Source organism: Gymnoscopelus microlampas (assembly GCF_963454915.1).
Source record: "Gymnoscopelus microlampas genome assembly, chromosome: 21".
Taxonomy (NCBI): Eukaryota; Metazoa; Chordata; class Actinopteri; order Myctophiformes; family Myctophidae; genus Gymnoscopelus; species Gymnoscopelus microlampas.
Genome location: NC_139958.1, coordinates 3,706,153 through 3,723,652, shown reverse-complemented (window position 1 = coordinate 3,723,652; position 17,500 = coordinate 3,706,153). Strand labels below are relative to the sequence as shown.

The following is a 17,500-nucleotide window of genomic DNA, read 5'->3' as shown; positions in this document are numbered from 1 at the left end:
AGGGAGTTCCAGGGGGTCCCCAGCTAAATGATTTGATAGTTAGGAACCAAATGGACCCTTATGGGGCTGTAACTCTGAGAGTGTACAAATGGAACCAAATGGACCCTTATGGGTCCATTTGGTTCCATTTGTACACTCTCAGAGTTATGGTGGTCTGTGGTCTAATGCAGGGGTTCTCATAGTGGGTTCCGGGGACCACCAGGGGTCCTTGAGTGGGTTTCCTCAGCAAAAATGTGTTCATATATCAAAATCAGTTTAACACTATATCGGAATAAAATAAAAAAAGAATCATGAAATATTTTGATTTTTTTTTTTTACATTTTTGACACCACAAATCAGGTATGGGGGTCCCTCCCTGGCACAACATATTGTCAGATGGGGGTCCGCGGCCAAATTAATGTAGGGGTCCTTGACATGAAACAGTTAGAGAAGCACTGGCGTAAGCTCCTCTCTGTAACCACAGACCACATCCACCTGCACCAGCACACAGCTTCACAGGAACATAAACACTCCTAAAATAGACTGAGGTACTCTCACATGGTTTGACTCACTTTAATTTACTCTATTTCATGTAAGTTTAAAGAACCAAGCTGTGAATGTGAGTGTAGTTATTATCTTTATAACTCAAAGCACATTAATCACTGATTATAGGGCAGCACATACAGTAAGTTGCATAATTTCAGCTTCAATGATTTTATCAAACGTTGGCCTATTAGCAAAAATAATTATTTCTATAACTAATATATAATCAACTGTACATGGAAAGTACATGGTTTATGCCAAGGAAGAGCAGCACAGATGCTGTTCACCCTGAGGCATGTCATGGCATGTGGCATCTGGTATGTGTCATGGCACGGCATATAGTATGGCAGGTGGCATGGCATATGGCATACATTTTCATTTTTCAACAAACTGTTGAAAAAGCACTCTTTCTATTTGAGACGTTTATGTATGCATAAGCTTGGTGTGTGTGATAATATTACATTTTTATGAACCCTCTCCTTATTTTTTAATCCTTAAATAATCAAATCGTCAATAACCGCGCTCAGGTTGTGGGTTCGAATCCACCGTGGTGCATCCGGCTTTGAACACAATTGGCCCGCGTTCTGGGGAGGGAAGCTGGCCAGGGAGGGTGATATTTGTCATTGTATGTACTCCTACGGGCCGGGGGCGGCACCTGTCAACGGGGAGTGTTGTGCGGGAGGAGTAGGATGAAGTGGGGGCTCCTCACTGACAGGTGAGTCAGTAGGATACAACAGCAGTGACAAAACAGAAATGTGTGTGGGGAGGAATCAATTGGCATAATGACTAAATTGCGGATAAAAAGGGGTAAAAAATAATTGGCTCTACTCTCTAAATTACAATGAATTAACATATGTATTATTGAATTTTTGGACCAAACAACTTCTATTTGGTATCAACTTTGAAATACTGAAATAATTGATCATCATCGGTCTGGGTCAGGTAGGTCATTGTGGGCCAGCAATGTTCGGAATTCGCCAATCAGGATGGAATATGAAAAATCAATAGGATCCGCCTTGATCACTTGACTATAGAGAATGTGTACAGATTTGCGTGATGTTTAGACAACATCTGTAGGAGTACTGTCAAGAAATGTGTTTTGCCAAAATCGGCCCCATGTAAAAATTTCGGGGCAGAGGTTCTGCTCTGGCATCCAGGGAGTGTGTGTGCACAGTTTCGCTGTGGTCAAACCAACAGTGCCAGAGATTAGCTTTACACAGACAGAATGACACACACACGGACGGACGGACGGACGGACAGGGGGCAAAACATACTCTCGCCATGCCTTTCAGCCTGGTGGAGACAATAAAGTAAAATTTTAAACTTTTTTAAAAATGTTTAACTTTTGCTGTGTTGCCACTCTGTAATATATAGTTTGGCGATGTGGTGAAGCCTCAATTTGTAAAATTAAGACAACTAATGACAATAACATAAAATGATGTCTGTTGAACACATCTTCGTTCTGAACCTTTGTCTCATCCCAAGCTGCACACAAACTGACCATGTCTCTGAGGCCCTGTTTAGACTGCAGTAAAATCACATTTATTTCACAAATCCGAGTGTGGAGTTTGGCATGTTCCAACTAACTAACTAGTTGCTGCGAGGCTTCCTCTTATGAACTAGTCATCCCCTATATGACACCCGGCGCAGATACATACGCCCCAGAGTCTGAGGAGGCGTCTACCTTTATATGTCTCTGTTATAAACCACTGTGATGACTCTGTGTGTGTGTCAGTCTAGTCAGGAGCTACAGTTACAATGTGGTTTCTGCAGCTTCTGCTGCTCTGCATAGCAGCCACCAGCCCCGTGACCTCAGAAGGCAAGTGACAAGTTTTTATTTAAACCTTTAAAATGTTCTGTTTGTGAACAATACTGTTACAATCATACAATCATCTGTTGTTGAATTTTGAAATGATTGGGCATGAAAACAAAATGTATGCATCATCTGTGGATCATATGGCCCAATCTGACAAAGTATTTAAAAATGTTTGGTTAAAAAATGTTTTTACTTAATAGTAAGAAGAGAATCTGATATATGAAATGAAACATTGGTTGTACAGTTTGAGCCTCCAGTTTTAGAAACACAGCTTATAGAATCAAACTGTAGTTTTGTGAAAACAGCCTTGTAAGGTTTCTGTCACCTCTCAGACCACACATCCCACAATGCATTGCATCTGATGGATGGTGGGGGGGGGGGGTCTGTACGGAGTATTCTCATGATGCAATAATAGATTCAATCTGTAGTGAGAGTTACATCAACTATTACTGTGACCCTCACCACAGATACTGTAACTGATGAGTGAAACATGATTATAACAAGGATTCTAGATTACAATCTAGTCTAGAATCAGGGTTGCCAACAGTCCCGTTTTTGCCGGGATGCCCCGTATTTTGACCTAAAGAGGGGCATCCCGTACGGGCCGTCATTTGTCCCGGGGTAAAGGGACAAGGGACAATATTTAGCTTTCTGTGCATGCTTCAGGCAGTGCAGCTGTCTGTCTGCCTGTGTGTTTGTGTGCTGTATGAGAAGAGTGCTATAGGACCCTGGGGGTGCCATTCAGTTGACAGGGTAGGCACAACGCGCGTGCGTGCGCGTGTGTGTGCTTGTGTGAGATTCCCTCAGGTGGCCGCGGCATCATTGTGTGGCATGTGTGTGCGACCCGTCCCGTATTGCTGGATAACAATGTTGGCAACCCAATCTAGAATGGGGATTATGTGATCTATCTATACATTCAGACTGTGTTTGGTGCGTGTGTGTGCTGACGCGATGTCAGTATTTTCTGATGACATCAGGGATCTTGTATCTCCATATTTTAATAGTTTGGTCATAATGTTAGAGGTACCACACTGTGGTCATAATGTTAGAGGTACCACACTGTGGTCATAATGTTAGAGGTACCACACTGTGTTCATAATGTTAGAGGTACCACCAGGGGCATCGGACCCGGGTGGAAAGTGGGACAGAGTTAATAGGGCCCAAGGTGGGGTGCCCTCCAAATGTTTTTTTTTTCTCCATTATTTTCATTAGTGTCATAACTAAATTAAAATGACCTGAATAAAACCGATTGAGCGACCGTTGTTGTATTAAAATAATAATTGACAGTCTCTGTGGCACTTCTCAGCCCTTACAAAAGACAAACATGGCTTTGCCTGCTTTTACGTTTGGATGAGGTCAATTTGCTTTGCAGTTTGCACTTCCGGTCTAGAAAGGATACGGAAAGGATCAGTGTGTTTGTATGTATATGGGTGAGGAACTTACCGGATGTAGTAGGTTTGCTCTAGACTGATATGATCACTGAACAAGTAAATGGAAAGCAGTCTTTTCATTGGCTCTGCTGAAAGCTAGCTGACTCGTAAGCGTGTCTTTCATGCTGCGCTGCTAAAAATAGATTCCACACACACTGGAGTGACAACTGATGACTGAAAAGTAAATAGTCAAATAGTTCTGATCAGTCAGCAATGCATGGTGGCAATGTGATTCTTGAAGTCTTGTTCAGTTGTCCTTTATTATACATTATAGCCTTTATTGTCTATTTTCTTTTTCTTATTCCCTGGGAATGATAAATACTTTTTTGAGCGGTGCAACCGCTCCTATAAGAGGGTTTAGGACCCATCCGTGGTGAAAGTTTTTCTTTCCGTCGTGAAAATTTGTCTTTCACTGTGATAGGCCCATAGGCTAAGCTTTGCAGGAAGTGCTGTGATTGGCTAGCGAGACACATGATGAAATGAACTTCAAACTTCGCAGACACGCTGTGATTGGCTAGCGAGACGCATGATGAAATTAATAATAATGTAAAAAATGTAAGCACGTCACTTCGCAGGACGTGCTGTGATTGGCTACCGAGATGCATGATGAAATTAATAACTCATAAATATCACCGCTCACTTCACACTGGGTGTGTTTTTTGAGCGGTGTAGCCGCTCCTATAAGTGGGGTTGGGACCCATGACCCATCCGTCGTGAAAATTTGTCTTTCGCTGTACTGTGAAGTATTCAGACCCTTTGCTCAGTATTGTGATTGGCTAGCGAGACGCATGATGAAATTCATAACCTATAATTATCACCACGCACTTCAAAAAAATTACTTTTTTTTAAAGTGAGCTTCCATCACTGTGATGACCTTAAATAACACCGCTCACTTCACACTGGGTGTGATTTTTAGCGGCGCTAGCCGCTCTATACCTGACTTTGTCAGATAGGTATAGAGAGGATCCTGCTCTATACCTGACTTTGTCAGATAGGTATAGAGAGGATCCTGCTCTATACCTGACTTTGTCCGTGTGCGTCAACGTTCTGATTGGTCAGGTGCGTCAACAAAGTGATTGGTCAAGCTTCACGTGACACATGGCTATAAACACATTATAAACACATATCGATGACAAAATGTATCAAAGGCGCCGCTACCTTCACACAGGGTGTGATTTTTAGCGGCGCTAGCCGCTCTATACCTTTAGGTGTAGAGCGGATCCTGCTCTATACCTGACTTTGTCCGTGTTCACCGTCAACGTTCTGATTGGTCAGACCCGTCAACGTTCTGATTGGTCAGACCCGTCAACGTTCTGATTGGTCAGACCCGTCAACGTTCTGATTGGTCAGACCCGTCAACGTTCTGATTGGTCAGACCCGTCAACAAAGTGATTGGTCAAGCTTCACGTGACACATGGCTATAAACACATTATAAACACATATCGATGACATAATGTATCAAAGGCGCCGCTACCTTCACACAGGGTGTGATTTTTTAAATTAAGTACACATGAGTCCCACAGAGATTCCATGTCCCAGGGCCAGAATGTGGTGCTACGCCCCTGGGTACCACACTGTGTGTAAGAACAACATAATGTTAGAGGTACTGTACCACACTGTGTGTAAGAACAACATAATGTTAGAGGTACTGTACCACACTGTGTGTAAGAACAACATAATGTTAGAGGTACTGTACCACACTGTGTGTGTAAGAACAACATAATGTTAGAGGTACTGTACCACACTGTGGGTGTAAGAACAACATAATGTTAGAGGTACTGTACCACACTGTGGGTGTAAGAACAGGTACAACAGGTTCTTTAACAACAAATACATGTCACCTTCCTAAAATAAAAATAAAAATATTATTCAATATTTCCTAATTTTTTTTAGGAAATTTATATTTTTGCCTATATCACCTCTGGTAGAAATGTCACAGAATTGTTTGTCTGCAATAAAGCACTTTATCATAGGAGCCCTACAGTGTGAGAGCGTTTCATTATTATTTCTATAATAATGTTTCCATTTTCCTGGGGAATGAATTGCCCACTTTGTTACTGACCTGCATCGTTCCCAAGTACGGCCCGGTGCCCGTTTATAACTGCGGTAACGGGTAGCACACTGGGGGCTCTATCTTGCCCGCTGCCTTAACCCTTATGCCACATTTTCAAGTGGTTAATGTAATAAAAAAAGATCATATCACAAAACATCCCCCCCCCCCCTGTAGTAGCTCTGAGGACCCCCTATGGGTCCTGGACCCTCTGTTGAAGACACCTGGTCTAATGTTCATGTTGTCATTTACAGTGACAGACAGATAGATGCTCACATCTGATCACAACACATCATGTCTACAGATAGAATGTACTGTATCTCACTCTCATCTCTCTCTCTCTCTCTCTCTCTCTCTCTCTCTCTCTCTCTCTCTCTCTCTCTCTCTCTCTCCATACAGTGTCAGTGAGAGTCAGTCCTGACAGATCTCAGTTCTTTATAGGTGAGTACATCACACTGATCTGTGAGGAAGAAGGGAAGTTTGTGCCAGGATGGTCTGTGAGAAGAAAGACCCGTAGTACGGTGTTTAAGGATGGAACCTGTGGCAATGACTGGGGAAGTAACTACGGTATGTAGGTATAGATAGATAGACGGACGGACTGTCATCAGACTGATTGATTGATTTCAAGTGAAATGCCTCTTTCTTTTCATTGTGATTCTGTGTAGGGTACTGTTACAAGGGGAACTTGTATCCTGAGGAAAGTGGTGTTTACTGGTGTGAGTCCCAGTCAGGACAACTCAGCCAGTCCATCAACATTACCATCTATGGTACAATCAATATAATTACTGTATATAATCAATATATTAATGTGTAGACAGACATAATTAACATACTATCATTGAATGTTAACACAGATATTGATGTGTTTCCATTCAATAGATATGATGTCACATGTTGACTACAGTATGTCTATCAGTATAGTGTTGTTGTGTTAACCTTGTAGGTCAAGAGGTTACGTCTGTTCTCTTGATAAAGAATATTTTAAGTTTGAATAATAACTTAACATAAAAGTCCTATTTCCAACTTATAGATCGTTGAGTACATCCTGATTCTTTGTTTCCAAACAATCATCCCTGATATCATGTTGATGTAATTCTGGAGGGATGACAGGACAGTGAATCTGAGAATATGAATTTACTAAATGTGAAAAATATTCTGACAACAAAACAACAATATATTGAATTATAGATTTACTTCCTTGTTCTACTGGCAACGTACACAAGACATTTAGCTCTGTGTGTGTGTGTGTGTGTGTGTGTGTGTGTGTGTGTGTGTGTGTGTGTGTGTGTGTGTGTGTGTGTGTGTGTGTGTGTGTGTGTGTGTGTGTGTGTGTGTGTGTGTGTGTGTGTGTGTGTGTGTGTGTGTGTGCGTGCGTGCGTGTGTGTGCGTGTGTGTTTGGTGAAATCCAATAGCTTATTACAAAGACTGGAATTGTCTTTGTGGGGTCAGTCCAATGCTCCCTCATGCTTTATTTCCCTCAGTTTAAGGTAAAACATGACAACTGTATGTGTCATCTATTGTGGAGCCTCCAACAATCACATGTTCATAACTCACTGCTGTTGGTTCTATAGATGTTCATAACTCACTGCTGTTGGTTCTATAGATGTTCATAACTCACTGCTGTTGGTTCTATAGATGTTCATAACTCACTGCTGTTGGTTCTATAGATGTGTTCCTGGAGAGTCCTGTACTTCCTGTGATGCAGGGAAGTGATGTCACACTCCGCTGCTTGTACAGAGACTGGACAACATGGAAACCATCCTCTAGCCTCCCAGCTGATTTCTATAAAGATGGATCCCTCATCAGGACTGAGTCTACAGGACAGTTGACCATCCACAGTGTTAACAAGTCTGATGAAGGATTCTACAAGTGTCACATCTCTGGTTCTAGAGAGTCACCAGAGAGCTGGATGAGTGTGAGAGGAAGTGAGATGAAACTAATGGTCTAGTCGGTCAATATTTACAGCTGTCTGTCTGTCTGTCTGTCTGTCTGTCTGTCTGTCTGTCTGTCTGTCTGTCTGTCTGTCTGTCTGTCTGTCTGTCTGTCTGTCTTTCTTTCTTTCTTTAACCATGCATGCATCTTTTTTTGTAACCCTGCAGATATGACCAGGCTGATCCTTAAAGGTGGCTCCAACCCATGTGAGGGTTACATTGAAATACATCATGACTATGAATGGGGCCTCGTTGGTCATGATAACTGGAACCAGAACAATGAAGATGTGGTGTGTAGGAGTATTGGCTGTGGACAGGCTGTGAATGGATCTTCATACATAATGAAACACAATATAACCAATATACCTGATAAGGTATGGATCAATAATGTGAACTGCACCCATATTATAATGAAACACAATATAACTAATAATCAATAATGTGAACTGTATTACCCACATAATGATACACAATAACTAATATTCCTGATAAGGTTTGGATCAATGGTGTGAACTGTAACGGGACAGAGGATCAGCTGTGGAACTGCCAGAACTTCAGTGATTGGGGCGTCAATGTCTCCACACAGGACTCAGTTAAATGGATCACATGTTCAGGTAAGAACACACACACACACGCACATGCACATGCACACACAAACAATATGCGCAAAGGTAGTTCCAGGCTTTAGTCCTGGTTTTGGTAGGCAGAGATTTAAGCCATTCAAAATCTTAACAGAAAAATTCAATCCTTAAATCCTAATGAGGGCATATTGCTTTGTGATTAAAACGTGTTCTGTTGATCCCGAAATATACTAAAACATGTCATACATTTTGGAGATGATCAGATCCAGTTCATGCAGGGTCCCTTAATTAATAATTTGATTAGGTCATCCAGTGCAGGCACTATATGTTGGAAAGTGATGGTTTATTTTCCTTGCTAAATCATGACTATATTCTCGCAGAATATTCAAGTTTTTGTCTCTCACAAATTGTTTCTCCAAATATTACCCCTCTTCCATTATGATTATTTACACCATTGTAGAAGCATTATGAAAATATTTCAGTTTCAGTTCATTAAACATTCTTGAGCTTGGAACAACATTTTACAACAACAAGTTATTTTGGGGGGGAATGAAGCTGTGGTGAGTTATGGACATCACATAACTCTAATTTCCAAGTCACTGTTTTTAAAATTAGATTTGTCTTTCTTTCTTTCTTTCTTTTTTCAACTTGTAGATAAGGTTGAAATAAGTTTGGATGGTTTTAAATGTGCCGGAGCTGTCCAATTCAACACAACGTCAAATGAGGGAAATTCACAATACTATGTTTGTTCTGACAACTGGGGTAAGAGTTATACTACCTTGAATGTTCTCATTTGTCATCATACATTCCTGTGTGATCATTTATGGACCTTTGGACTGTATTAGAACAGAAATAAATGATTCCCTTTCCCACTTTCTTTTGTGGATTTGTCCAGTCTGGGCTGTATTATTATTATTATAAGTAGTAGTATCAGCAGTGATAGTATTTCTCATATCATTCCAAATCAAATATCTTATCTGTAACGTTGGTTTCCTACAACATAAAGGAAAGGAACAAGCTGACCTTGTGTGCAACAACCTCAAATGTGGAATCTCAAAAGATGTGCCTGACCCGACCAAAATGACCTCACCAGAGGGATTCACCTCCAAAGGCAAGAAGAGAATTCATTGTACAGGCACCAGAAATGAAGACCATCTGTGGCAGTGTGATCCTAAAGACCCTCTGAATGCTACATGCTCTAAACCTGCTTTCATCACATGTTCAGGTACGTTTGTTTACTTCAATGTGGTTTACATCTGTCAACAGCAGTCAGTTACAAACCACACATACTGTACAGACATGTATTAATATGTGGAAAGAAGCGGCACTCCGTTTGCAAGACTGAACTCAGTTCCATTTTCTTTATTCTGATGCGTTTCGGCATATAGCCTTCATCAGAGCAAGTTACATGCTTAAGTGTCATACATGTGTATGCAGATGCACACACACACACACACACACACACACACACACACACACACACACACACACACACACACACACACGCGTGAGAGCACACACACACACACACACACACACACACACACACACACACACACACACACACACACAGACAGACAGACAGACAGACAGACAGACACTGTTTGCACACAAAATACATTGTATTTGCTTGCTGTTCAATGAATGTTCAAATGTTCAAATGTTCAATGCCATAGTGTTGGTACATTTTCACATAAAGATGTATGTTAAAGTGTTGGTACATTTTCATGTCTGTTAACAGATCACCCCATGTTACGGCTACAAGACGGGGACAATGTCTGTTCTGGAACCTTGGTGGTGGAGGACGGTGACATGTGGAATATTACCTGCAATGAAAACACCAAAATAACAGCTGATATGATGTGTAAACAACTGAGATGTGGAGTCAATGTCACACATAACTTTACCTGTGACAGGAGCCAATCAGTTCCATCCACACTGAACTGCTCAGGTAATATTAATATTCATACATCTCATAGTTTCAGCTCAGCAACAAGAAAAATGAGTAAACTCGTGTGTTAAGCTTTAAGTTTGACCATGATATATATTTTTGCTTTACTCACACAGTACGAAAACATTATATAAAATCCATAAGTTAAATTGTATGGTAGACTTGTTAAATATTTTGTGTCATTTTATTGTGTGTACATATAGTGCAAATTTAAGCTGCTACAGTGCACTACAGTATAAAGCCTAAATCTCAATCTCATTCTCATTCTTTATGTGACTTCAAAGATGATATGAAACAGATTACACAGAGCATGTTTATTTATGTCTTAATTTAATCATTAGATCTTTGAATTAAATTAATTTCATTTATTTAATGCATTTTAGTTTTTCAATTACTGTAGAATCAAATTGATCAAACCTGCCTTCTCTTACAGAAAAGATCAACATAACTCTCCTGGACAACCACAGTCCCAGTGATTGTTATGGTGCAGTTTATATCAATAGTTCTATGGGTCTGCAGCCTGTGTGTGGTTCAGACTGGGACAGACATGATGGAGAAGTGGTTTGCAGAGAGTTGGGCTGTGGCCAGGTGAGCTCTCATTCTTTATGGTTAATATCTGTTGAATCACTTATTTATGAGACAGACCTTATGGGTCAATTTTTACATTTAAAATGAAGATTCAGCATTTTACATTGTACTGGCATTTCCAGTACATTTCTAGTGCTGTGGTTCTAAATACCATGTTATTCTTTCTACTTAGGCTATAACATTTTTGCACAATTTCTGCACAAGTTCCTCATCCACATCAGTAGTAGTAGTCATCAAATGTTCTATATTAAAATTGGCTTGCACGCACGCACGCACACACACACACACACACACACACACACACACACACACACACACACACACACACACACACACACACACACACACACACACACAGTATCACTCATACAGATAACTTCACTCAGAAAGGATTTGTGTTGCAAAGGAAACGTATTATTTTATTCAGAATACATTGAATGTGTTCTTGCAGGTGATTTACACCAGCACCACCAGAACTGGACATCATGGAATACTGGACAATGTCAACTGTAATGGCACTGAGACGTCACTGTGGCACTGCAAGGCCAAGTACAATGACTCTGTCCCATGCACTTCCACTGCTCATGTCACCTGTGAAAGTAAGAGCATGATGATGCATTATTATTGTAGTATTATATATTATTGCAGGTGTCTAGGGATGGTTTGTTTGCAATTTATTGTAACCTTTAGTCAATGTCTATCATTACTACGAATGTTCCTTAAACAGTAGCAGCAGCACGGTTAAATTCAGACAAAAACAATAAGATAACAATAATAATATGTAAATTCTGTAGTGTTGTGAATGGTGTGTTTGTGTTATTGTCTCACTCCATTTACATTGGCTCATCTTGATGCCTCTTGTTCTGTTTGCCCATGCTGGACTTTAAAATAATGATTGGTCTGGTACTGTATACAATTGCAATTACAAATACAATTTAGGCATTTAGCAGACGATTTAGCAATCTTATCCAGAGTGACTGACAAGTAAGCAACAGAGTTGTTTAATTATGAGGTATTTAAGACGGCACATTTTGTTTCAAGTGCCTGGAGTAGAAGACAATCTCATTCTTGTCCGGTCCTCTGTTGAGATGTGAGGACAGGCCCAATGTTGTATTAAGTTGTATTTATGTAATCTGCCATGTGCATGAAGCTTGTGTGTTTTAGTTATTTTAGTTTTAGTTAGTGTTGTTGTTATTCGTTTGTTTATTGTTTTTGAATTATGTCGGTTCATTGTTTGTCAAATGAAATGCAAAAGTGTCCCGGAATTCCATATGGGCTGGGCTTTCTGGGAAGCATGACACTTAAATAAAGAAAAATTAATCAATCCAAAAAAAAAAGTAAGCATGAATCCTAGTTCAACAACAGATGGTAAAAGAGAATAAGTGCTGTCACAGTGATGGCATGGTCAGAAAGTGTGTCCATGCAGGAGAAGCGGATGGTTCACTATGTCAAATGCTGCTGATAGGTCTAGACTAGAGGAATTAGGACTGCAGAGTGGAAGGCAGCCTAGGCAGCATGGAGTGCCGTTTCAGTGGAGTTGGCTGGTTTGATCCAACAGGTTGTTCTGAGAGACTGAGAGAAAGCGAGGTAGAGACAACATGTTCAAGAGTTTTGTAAAGAAAGGAAAGCAGCGGAACCAGTCTGTAATAAAGCACACATACATGTTATAGTTTCTGTAATAATTCATCATTTTTTCAGACAACAAGATGGTGTTCATGAAGAATGGAACGTCCTGTTCTGGTCAGGTGGCAGTAGAGCATGCTGGGAAGGACTACTGGCTCTCAGGGACCAATGAGACGTGGAACCACACTGCTGATGTGGTGTGTGGACAGATGCATTGTGGGAATGCTACTAATGTCACCCTGTTCCCTCATGTTCCTTCTGGAGAACCTGGAATGGAGAATGATGTTTGGAGTGAGTCCTATAACTGCTCCTCCACAGAGACATCAGTCTTCCACTGTCCAAAGGACAACACAACATCATCCAATCAGAGCCTCGCTTTGGTGGAATGTTCAGGTAATGTGTTACCCTTGTAACGTTGCTGTAATGTTGCTGTTGTGTGTGATTAATTTGATGTTCACTTACAGAACATAGTTTGATATGATGTCCTCACAATTTTCTGTTTGATTTTAATGTTTATTTCAACAGGTAATATAACAGTAACGCTGTCAGAGCAGTGTTGGGGGACAGTTCAGGTGTGCACCCATGCAGGCTGTGGGGGGGTGTGTGCACACACCTGGACTGAAGCTAATTCTGAAATGCTGTGTAAAGACCTGGGCTGTGGACCTGCCTTCTCTAAGATCCACCAGAACATCAAGGGGAATGTGACCATCCTGGCAATGTACCCGACCAATCACACCACCAACCTGACTGAGAGCATCATCGTGAAAAAAGACCCAGAGACCAACTGTGATGACAAACCAGCCTTCGTTGTTTGCTTGGGTAAAATACCTACACTAAAATTAGAACACAATTATTTTGGTAGATTGTTATAGGCAAGGCAAGTTTATTTGTAGGCTATAGCACATTTCAACAAGGCAATTCAAAGTGCTTTTCACAAGACATTAAAAACCTGTTATTAAAATGAAACAGATGAGATAATTAAATCACAATGACGCAAAAATTGTTATGGTTATACTGTAAACTATTCTCAATCGTACCTCTTCATAATAATTAGATTTTGTGAACATCAATACATTGTCTATAATATAGTCATTTCAGCGGTACTTGACTATATAGGCTACGGCCAATTTAATTAAAAATATATATTCTTTATTTTGTATATTATATTATATTATGTGTATTGTTTTAGTGGTTTTAGTGGATATGTATCTCTGTACATAGAAAAAAACCTTTTTATACTGTTTCCATGCAGCCAGTATCAAGGCTGATTTCAAGGATTCCAGAGATCATTGTTCTGGAAATGTGAAGATACTCTATGGAGGCCAACGATATCCTGTCTGTAAAGAAACCCTGAAGGACACCAATGTCCAAAATACCATCTGCAGAGAGCTGCAATGTGGAGAGACCGGCGAGCCTGTTGAATTCTTTGGACCTTTACCACAAAGTCCACCTGAAGTCATGTCAGGATTGAGCTGTCCTGCAAACAGCCACAAGGTGGCAGACTGTAACATTACTTTACAGGACAAAGGACATTGTTCTCTTGGTGGCCTCCAGTGTTCTGGTACGTTTTAAATGCTTTCATCTGATTCCAACTGACTTAAACAAATAAGTGTTGTATAGATACTCTGCATGTTACAGTAACAGCCCATTTATGAACATGGACTGTGGTAGAATATGATTTTACAGCAACAATCTGAGGCAATGATTCATATTTCTTGGTTTTCAACTATGCTGTGTCTCTGCTACTTCTCATCTCAGACTGGCAGAAGATCAGATTACAACATACAAAACAGCCTGGAAGACACTTTCAGGGACATGTGTTTGTTTACAGTCAGAATGGTTCCAGGATGGTTTCTAGCCATGGCTGGACAGACACAGAGGGAGACAAACTGTGTCGTCATCTGGACCGTGGTGGTTATAAAAACCATACAGCATCAAATAGTTCTTCTGATCTGTGGGAGAAGAGCTTCAACTGTAGAGATGTGAAGAACCTGAAGACCATCTGGGACTGTGAACGTGAAAATACAACCTCCGGGAACCAAGGGGTCTACCTCCAATGCCAGAGTAATAACTTATTATTATTACTATATACTATCTATCTCCAATGCTAGAGTAATGAATAACAATTATTATTAATACATCTCCAATGCCAGTTGGTAATACATTGTATTATCAAACAGTGTAATCCAAAACTAAAACAACAAAAAATGGATTATAATAAATGCTGTCATTATAATTTGTTTTATTATAAATAATAAAATAAATTGACACCTAGGATTTTACCAGTCCATTTGTACACATTAAGAGTTATATTAACGTACAGGATTGTGTTCAAAAGATGATTTAATATCAAGACAGATGTATGTTGAAGTGGTGAAAAGGACAGTTTATTTTTCATTGATCATAATTGGATGAGGGATATTCAGGCCTCTTCAGGCCCAGTGGATGTATGCCTCTTATTTCAAGTAAATGGTTTGAATGACATCTCTACATGACCCCATAACATGTTTTTTCAGCGCTATCACATCTGTGTGGTTGTGGGATTAGAGATTTATTTGTTTCTGTTGATTTGTTGTTGTTTCTGTTTTCCCAGATAACCCTGTGGTTAGCCAACCATACTGCTCTGGTGAGGTGCTGATCGATGGCATCAGGGTGTGCGGTGATCACTGGGATGACAAACATTCACAAATAGTTTGCAGAGAGAAGAGCTGTGGCAATGCTCTGCCCTTTAAGAAACATGGAAGAACTGGGTCAGATGTTTACCACGTCCGTTGCCAGGGCTCTGAGTCCAGTCTTGGGCAGTGTGAGACGGTCCTGGGCCGGTGTGCTGGAGGACTGGTGTCTGTCTACTGTAGAGGTGAATTATTTTATATATTTCTACACTTTTTGCATTTTGTATTGTATATAGTAGTTACTGAATGTCATTTTGTATTGTATATAGTAGCTACTGTATATTATTTTGTATTCTATATAGCAGCTACTGTATATTATTTTGTATTCTATATAGTAGTTACTGTATTTCAGACTATTTAAGAATTTAGTCCATATTTTACTTCAGTATTTGTTACTGATGTATTATTTTCTACTGAAAAAAAGAATATAAATGTTTATATGAGACTGCAATGACATAGTTTATTACTGTAAAACAGGCATTCTGGACATTGAAGTGGATAAAGACCTCTATAGGAACTACATTTTAGATTAACCCATGAACTTATTTCCAAGTTTCTAGACATAATGGACAATGGATTGGAATTGAGATCAGATCAGTTTTTATTTTTTCATTTGAAACTGTCAATGGGTTATTTAACTTTTTTTCTTTCTCCCATTTTAGTGGTTGAATAAGCTTCCTAATTGTTTTCTCTTGCTCCTTATGCTAATTAATTCCTATTATATATGCTACTAATATTTATCCATTCAAAAGTTTGGATGCAATATCATTTCCACATGACAGGGAATAAAGCAGAGGTTTTTCATTACAGGTGGCATCAGCTTCAGCACCACAGAGCAGTGTGGAGGTATACTTAGTGTCCAATACCAAGATAAGTGGGAGCACATGTGTCCCCTAAATGTAACAAAGGATTTTAAGAACCTGCTGTGCGAGAAGCTTGGTTGTGGTGAAGTCATAGAGAACAAGAAGACAGATGTGAAATCCACAGAGGAGGTAAACAACTGTTTTGTTTGCTTTGTCCTTTAAGTCTCATTGATATCATAAGACATCTCGTCACTCCAGTCTCTTATGTACATTATTTTGTATGAAATGTGTTTTTGTGTGACATTCCTGACTGAGAACAGTGAGGAAAAAACACTCAAACACTAAAGTAAGTTTTGATTATGATTGTAGGATCTGGAAATGACTCTGGTTTGCACAAAAGATCATTTGAACATCAGAGACTGTGTCCACCAGAAGTCTTGTAAGAAAGTCAAACCAGCTGAAATCTATTGTGAATATAAAGGTACCACACCTACTTTCATATCATGTTTAACTAAATGTGTTGTTAGGTTGTTGTAATTTTACTTAAACGCTGAAATTATTTCTCATTTGCTTTATTCAACCAACAAATTCAACAAAACAAAGTGGCATATGATATGAGATCCCTGGAGGGCCATAGGATTGTCGCAGTCCTTGTGATTGTGCTGCTGCTGATTCTCCTCAGCCTGTGTGTGAGAACACCTGCTACTGTTAATAGTGAGTAACATTATATTCATGTATTCTATTTAAGTGGTTGTATTCATAGGATATTCTCTTTTATATGAACCTTGTGAATAGGAGCCTTGTGATGTAAATAATCTGTTATGCCAATCATGTAAATCCACTGTTACATGTTTTAATATTTGTCATTTGAAAGAAAGAAACGGATATTTGACACAAACACAGCCTGATTGTACTCATGTAGGTCTAGAGAAAATAATACTACTATCTGGTCACAAGAGGCCAGTATTTGGACACATACCTGTTGTTTCTAGTAGTTACACATTAACATGAACATGTTTTCAATGTTAGTTTTTTTTTATCGTTGCCCGAGAGAGAGAGAGAGAGGACAGTGGAACAGTGAGGATGCAAGTAGAGCAGAGTAGAGGTGACAAAGGTGAAGGAGGTTAGATACCTGGGGTCAACTATCCAAAGTAATGGGGAGTGCAGAGGAGAGGTGAAGAAGAGAGTAGAGTACAGGCAGGGTGGAACGGATGGAGGAAAAACGTCAGGAGTTATCTGTGACAGAAGGGAACCAGCGAGAGTGAGATAGAAGATGTATAGGACGGTAGTGAGACCAGCCATGCTGTACGGCTTGGAAGCGGTGGCTCTGACCAAAAGACAGGAGGCGCAGCTGGAGGTGACAGGATTAAGGATGCTATGATTCTCATTAGGAGTGACAAGGAAGGACATGATCAGAAATTACTACATTAGAGGGCCCATGTCAGCCCAGGTCTTCACTGTGTGTGTGTGTGTGTGTGTGTGTGTGTGTGTGTGTGTGTGTGTGTGTGTGTGTGTGTGTGTGTGTGTGTGTGT

The 17,500-nt window shown here is 40.0% G+C and overlaps 2 protein-coding genes across 2 annotated transcripts in view; both read left to right on the top strand.

The window, feature by feature from the left end:
• Positions 1 to 5,278: 5,278 nt before the first annotated feature.
• Positions 5,279 to 17,500, top strand: part of LOC311037340 (scavenger receptor cysteine-rich type 1 protein M130-like) — a gene marked incomplete at both ends in the record, with an annotated part of 85,635 nt that continues 73,413 nt past the window's right edge. Inside the window, 18 exons of the mRNA XM_084046467.1 lie at positions 5,279 to 5,348; positions 6,260 to 6,385; positions 6,484 to 6,585; positions 7,486 to 7,743; positions 7,918 to 8,123; positions 8,243 to 8,363; positions 8,985 to 9,092; positions 9,337 to 9,555; positions 10,072 to 10,281; positions 10,715 to 10,869; positions 11,321 to 11,468; positions 12,568 to 12,885; positions 13,018 to 13,311; positions 13,745 to 14,053; positions 14,251 to 14,556; positions 15,086 to 15,349; positions 15,975 to 16,156; positions 16,337 to 16,448. Of these exons, the coding sequence (XP_083902593.1) occupies positions 5,279 to 5,348; positions 6,260 to 6,385; positions 6,484 to 6,585; positions 7,486 to 7,743; positions 7,918 to 8,123; positions 8,243 to 8,363; positions 8,985 to 9,092; positions 9,337 to 9,555; positions 10,072 to 10,281; positions 10,715 to 10,869; positions 11,321 to 11,468; positions 12,568 to 12,885; positions 13,018 to 13,311; positions 13,745 to 14,053; positions 14,251 to 14,556; positions 15,086 to 15,349; positions 15,975 to 16,156; positions 16,337 to 16,448 (3,508 nt within the window). The remainder of the gene's footprint in view (positions 5,349 to 6,259; positions 6,386 to 6,483; positions 6,586 to 7,485; positions 7,744 to 7,917; positions 8,124 to 8,242; positions 8,364 to 8,984; positions 9,093 to 9,336; positions 9,556 to 10,071; positions 10,282 to 10,714; positions 10,870 to 11,320; positions 11,469 to 12,567; positions 12,886 to 13,017; positions 13,312 to 13,744; positions 14,054 to 14,250; positions 14,557 to 15,085; positions 15,350 to 15,974; positions 16,157 to 16,336; positions 16,449 to 17,500) is intronic.
• LOC311037218 (scavenger receptor cysteine-rich type 1 protein M130-like) overlaps positions 16,602 to 17,500 on the top strand; it is a gene marked incomplete at its 3' end in the record, with an annotated part of 36,234 nt that continues 35,335 nt past the window's right edge. The window contains exon 1 of the mRNA XM_084046338.1: positions 16,602 to 16,681. The remainder of the gene's footprint in view (positions 16,682 to 17,500) is intronic.